Source organism: Helianthus annuus, chromosome 4 (assembly GCF_002127325.2).
Source record: "Helianthus annuus cultivar XRQ/B chromosome 4, HanXRQr2.0-SUNRISE, whole genome shotgun sequence".
Classification (NCBI taxonomy): domain Eukaryota; kingdom Viridiplantae; phylum Streptophyta; class Magnoliopsida; order Asterales; family Asteraceae; genus Helianthus; species Helianthus annuus.
The window spans coordinates 196943493-196949883 of record NC_035436.2 but is presented as its reverse complement, the minus strand read 5'-3'; the positions used below and the strand labels follow the sequence as shown (position 1 = coordinate 196949883).

The 6391-nt window shown below is 38.4% G+C and overlaps 1 protein-coding gene across 1 annotated transcript; it reads right to left on the bottom strand.

Moving 5' to 3' along the window:
• Positions 1-748: 748 nt before the first annotated feature.
• Positions 749-4285, bottom strand: LOC110937805 (protein transport protein Sec61 subunit beta). Its single transcript, XM_022180262.2, has 2 exons — positions 4133-4285; positions 749-1104 (listed from the first exon to the last, which is right to left on the bottom strand). The coding sequence occupies exon 2, from the start codon at positions 1100-1102 to the stop codon at positions 848-850; it is 255 nt and encodes an 84-aa protein (XP_022035954.1). The 5' UTR covers positions 1103-1104; positions 4133-4285; the 3' UTR covers positions 749-847.
• Between the last annotated feature and the right edge of the window lie 2106 nt (positions 4286-6391).

The window sequence follows — 6391 nt, the reverse complement described above, 5'->3', positions numbered from 1 at the left end:
GCTTATTCTTAATTTTTTTTTTTACGATTGAACAGTTTCAAAAATCCGCATCAAATCAAGTTCTAAAAACATAAAATGTTATGGAATCAAACAAAGCTATAAATAGTCTTTTTTTTTAACGACAAATTTGGATCAGCGGATGAGTTGTGGTTAGGGGTGAAATGCCACTCGAACCCAGAGCTAGCTGGTTCTCCCTGAAATGCGTTGAGGCGCAGCAGTTGACTGGACATCTAGGGGTAAAGCACTGTTTCGGTGCGGGCCGCGAGAGCGGTACCAAATCGAGGCAAACTCTGAATACTAGATATGACCTCAAAATAACAGGGGTCAAGGTCGGCCAGTGAGACGATGGGGGATAAGCTTCATCGTCGAGAGGGAAACAGCCCGGATCACCAGCTAAGGCCCCTAAATGACCACTCAGTGATAAAGGAGGTAGGGGTGCAGAGACAGCCAGGAGGTTTGCCTAGAAGCAGCCACCCTTGAAAGAGTGCGTAATAGCTCACTGATCGAGCGCTCTTGCGCCGAAGATGAACGGGGCTAAGCGATCTGTCGAAGCTGTGGGATGTAAAAATACATCGGTAGGGGAGCGTTCCACCTTAGAGTGAAGCACCCGCGCGAGCGGTAGTGGACGAAGCGGAAGCGAGAATGTCAGACTACTGGAGTAGCGGAACCAGCCGATCATATCCATATTATAAATAGTCTCTTTTACTCGTATTGTATTCATAGTATAAATCTATTGAAATTTAAAGATAAAAAAAACAAGATAAATTAAACCTTTCCCAATATAACCGATAAAAGTACAAAGTAACCAAAAGATTTTAATTAGCTAGTTACCGAGTACAAAACATTCTTAAGCCTCTTTACGGACAAAGTAAAGCTTTCCCATGACATGAAGAACCGCAACAAAAGCAATGAAGCCAATGCTCATAACAAGAACAACATTTGGAGAGATTTTCAGTCCAGGGGCATCATCCGTGTAGAATTGGAGCATGTTCCCCGCTGTTCCACCAGCCGCCCCTCCAGTGCCGCCAGTCTTTCTCCTTCGCAAGTTGGCGGCAGTGGCAGCCGCACTTCCTCGTGGTGGAGCTGCTCCATTCAAAGCCATTTCTATACGTTTACAACAGATGATCTTAATATAATATAATAATATATGAACATGCTACGCCAATGTTACATATGCCATATTCCCTGATCATGTCCAAAAGATTAAGCTATTGAATAATAACATGAAAACCGGATAGTGAAAAACACGGTTGATGCATGGCTGAGACGTGAATCAATTGTAAAGGATGGAAGAGCTCAAACAAGGTTAAAAACTCAAAAGTTAAAGAGCTTAAAAATAGAAGCTTGTCAATCAACCAAACCAAAAGGTGAAGGAAAGTTCTATTAAGCTTAAGAATACATCTTTTAAACAGATATTTTATAATTCAAGCAACGCCCCGCTTGCGGTATGCGCATATAATGTATATATGTGTAGGACATCAGGGGCAAAAGTGAAAGTGCACTAATTTTAACGTTATTTTACTAATTTCGTGAAAATAACGTTAAAAGCTAAGGACGGTTAATCATGTATCATGTGGTGGCGTTGATAGCCAAAAGACAAGGGGGTACATGCACTAATCAGCGTTTGCCTCAATTGTTGAGTGTTATGTGCCTTATGTCCAAGGCTTGATGCAAAACTACTATCGGGCCAGGGGTCTCACTGGAAGCAGCCTCTTTATTCCTACGGGGTAGAGGTAAGGCTGTCTACATCTTACCCTCCTCAGTAGGGCTGCAAACGAACCAAACGTTCGGCGAACAGTTCGTGAACCGTTCGGCGGGAAGTTCGTTTGTGTTCGTTCGTTTAATAAACAAACAAACACGAACAAGAAATTTCGTTTGTTTAGTTAAATGAACAAACATGAACAGAGGTCGTGTTCATTCGTTTATGTTCGTGAACGTTCGGTAACGTGTTTGTTTGTGTTCGATAGTTCATTAGTGTTTTTAGTTTATATATCTATTTAAATACTTCAAATTTCCGACAAATTAAATATCTAGTAAGTGTCAGTGTATTATATATTTTGTTCATGAACGATTGTTTGTGTTCATTTGTTTCCATTTGTGTTCATGAACATTATTTTGTGCTCATTTGTGTTCGTCAATGTTCTTTTTGTTTGTTTCCTAAAATTAACAAACAAACACAAACGAACACGAACAAGTTCATTACCTTAACAAACGAACACGAACATAAAATCTCGTTCGATAAGTGTTCGTGGACGGTTCGTGAACACATATATTTCTTAACAAACGAACACGAACAAGGTCTTGTTCGTGTTCGTGTTCGTTCGGTTCGTTTACAGCCCTACTCCTCAGACCCTACTACCTTAGCTTTGCTATTGGCGGGATATACTGAGTATGATGATGATGATTTTATAATTCAAGCCAGACTCAAATAAAATGACCACATGATGCTATAAAAGATTGCTTAGTATCTCAAGAAGTGAGTTGGTTAAAAGGAAAAGAGTAAAATGCACGGATAGTCTCTGTGGTTTTGCAAAGTAACATCTATAGTCCCTAACTTTTAGAAATTACACTGGTGCTCCCTGTGTTTTGACAGTTTGTTACTCGGATAGTCCCTGGAGTGGATGTGCGTTAGTTTTCTCCGTTAAGTGTATGTGAAATGACAAAATTACCCTTCATCTTCTTCAATCTATAAAAACAAAACAACCCCACCCCAACCCCACCCACCCCCACCTTTCTCTTTCTTTCCCCTACTGTGGATCTGATCTTTATATTGTGGCTGGCTCACAACTCGAGTCTACTAACCACCACCATCACACAGTATCAGCGGCGGCGCCGGCACCGCCACCGGCTACACCCCTTTCTTCTCCAGCGAAGGACAATGGACGCACACCCAAATTACACCCGCTTTCTTCACCGGTGGAGGGTTTTGCAATCAAAGAAGATTGTTTTAGTTTTGGCGGCATCGATTTCAGGGGAGACCGGGTTGAGTAATACCAAATGTGTATTCTTATGTTCTACAAAAATTTGGAATTGGTGGTATGATGATTTGGGAGAAACAATGTCATTGAATCGTTCCATGGGTGGTACGTTTGAACTCTCTCACAAGCTAGATTTCTTAATTAAAAAGGTTTTAAGGAAAATCTGATTTTTATGTTTTTCTTATGCCCAACAAATATGGATTTTGTTTAATGTTTGCACTAGTAACTAGTGAGATAATTTATCATTTCCTAAATGCAACTGTGTAGTTTATTGGAGATAATTTTGAAAATGTGTAATTGAATTCTTGCATCATTAATCTTTTGATTATTGGTGGAAATAATAAACATTTACAGGTTTCCGTCATGGAGGCCGGATATTTTGATCTCCCGACGGTAATATTGGTTGCCGGAGTTCTAGCTGGGTAGATCGACTATTGGGTTACCATTGATGACATCGATCTGTTCAATAATGTCTTGCGAATCCACCACCATTGTCTTCAGACACAATATAAAGATCAGATGCACAGTGGGGGGAAACAGAGGGGGGGGGGGGGGTGGGGGGGGTTTATTTTGTTTTTTTATAGATTGAAGAAGATGAAGGGTAATTTTGTCATTTCACATACACTTAACGAAGAAAATTAACGGACATCCACCCCAGGGACTATTCGAGTAACAAACTGTCAAAACACAGGGAGCACCAGTGTAATTTCTAAAAGTTGGGGACTATAGATGTTACTTTGCAAAACCACAGGGACTATCCGTGCATTTTACTCAAAGGAAAAAAAAAAAACCACCCAATTATCCTTCTTGGACAGTCCTATGATCAGATTAACATTACTAAATGAGAAATCATCCAAGGTTTTCTTCAAATCCAAGCATTATGACTATCCTCAAGTGTTAAATTATCGATCTTAACATACAATTAACAAAACATTCCGCATAAGAACACGAATTGAAGAAAAGAGAAGTGAAAAAGCAGATCGGAGGATCAGATCCGAATCATCTCGATCAAATCACCAGTTAATCCACATCTATACGTATCTAATCAGAAACAGATCTAAAAATTTGTACGAACTGCTGTTAACAAATATACTAAAACAGAATGACAGAGAAAACAATAATAATCTAAGGATCATGCGGAAAACGAATCGAACCTTTGAGAGCTTGAGTCTCGAGAACACTGTAGCGATTTGGATATCTCTGCAAAATTGGATCTTTTGAGAGAAATAGAAACGTAATGCCTATTTTATGCAAGCTGTGCTACCAGTTTGGATATTGGTTTGACTCACTCGGTGTGCTTTACACAGATGAAAAGTGAAAACCATTAAAACGAATATTGATACCGGTACGTATTAATATAATTCGGATGATAGCGGTTTAGTTTGTTTTTTTAATGATACGGTACCGTTATTAGATATACCTACAATACAAAAAAAAAAAAAAAACTTTATTTTGAATACAATATTGATACCGGTACGTATTAATATAACTAGTTGTTTTCCGCCCGCGCGTTGCGGCGGGGACCTATTATCAGCAAAACGCGTATCGGCAACAGCAAGCAGATAACGAAAATCAAAACATAAATAACAATGACGTGGTAACGATAGTCACTTCGTCCTAAAAAAGCGATTTTAAATAAACTAATATATAATAATAGTACCCCACACGTCCTACACGTTGGCAATTCAGTTGTCTTTAATTTAGTTATTACGGTGCTAACACGCGAAAATATGGACGAGCTCGGTACCGGTAACAGCACCGAGAGTACCGATCCGGAAAATCATCGAAATTAGATACCTGCACCGAAAATGCTCGGTACGATACGGTATGGTATGATATGGTATTTGAAGGTAAAAAACAGTAAATACAGGTTTGGTGCTAGACCGGTGTCGAACCGAAAGTAACGATCTGAAAACGCCAAAAGGTGGGTACCAAATTGGTACTGAAAATGATTAATATAGTAAATTTGGTACTGATATGATACCGGTTTGATTACAGGATCTGATACGATTTGCTCATCAATAATCTAAATATCCAAGTTAATTTTACATGCTACAATTCATTCATTATAGAAAAAGACAAAAAAGAAAACAAAATAAGTTGTTGTGTATATAAAACCTCAATCAAACGAAATATAGTTTAGTTACAGTTTGTATGAAAAGTAATTTACACGGTGCAATTACGTGCGTTGCTACAGGATTTGATGAGCTCGGTATTAACCGGTACCGAAAATACCGTTACCGAAAATCCCCAAAAGTGGGTACCGGTACCGATTATACCTGGTACGGTACGGTTCGGTACCGGTCGCTATTGGTACGGTACCGGTATTTGAGGGTAAAAACCGGTGAATACCAGTGCCGAACCGATACCGAAAATGTCAAAAGTCGGTACCGATTCAGTACCGAAAATATACCCGGTTTGGTAAATTTGATACCAGTACCGGTACCCGATACCATTTGCTCATCCCCTTGATGATGTCACTATTCATTTGATTGTGTATGACAAATAATCTAAACCGGTGCAATTACTTGCGTTGCTACAGGATTTGATGAGCTCGGTACCAACCGGCACCGAAAATACCGTGACCGAAAATCCCCTAAAGTGGGTACCGGTACCGAATATACCTGGTACGGTACGGTTCGGTACCGGCCGGTACCGGTACGGTACCGGTATTTGAGGGTAAAAAACGCTGAATACCGGTGCCGAACTGATACCGAAAATGGCAAAAATCGATACCGATTTGGTACTGAAAATATACCCGGTTTAATAAATTTGATACCTGATTTCCTTTACTGTTCATTGAGTTTGAATTTTAATATAAGGATAATTCGGATGATAGCGGTTTAGTTTGTTTTTTTAATGATACGGTACCGTTATTAGATATACCTACAATGCAAAAAAAAAAAGACTTTATTTTGAATACAACTCAATTTTCAATAAAATTTATATCAGAACGTCAAAAAAAATATTGGGCCGGTACCAACGTTGTTCGGACGATATCGATTCGGTTCCTCACGGTAAAAACTAGACTTGTCCCATTCAATTTTGAACCAAGTTGTTATTAAATCATAGAGAAAAATAAACACTTTGTAATGTTATATTCTAAAATTTATAACATCTTATATTATAGTTTAAAATGACGAAAAATTGTAAGCGACAATGTTTTGTAAAAAAAATAAACTTAACAATGAGCTAGCTTTGAAGACACGTACGTTTATATTGATCACTGTTCACTTGTACGCTAGTGTTTACAACTTGGTTTTGAACAAAATTCATACCAAGATGTAGATAAACATAAGCGTATCGTAACCTTATAAATTATCGTATTTAAAAGTAATAAGAAACAAATATACTTAAAAGTAATTTTAAATAATAATTAAATATAATAAAAGAATAAATAACTGATTTATTCT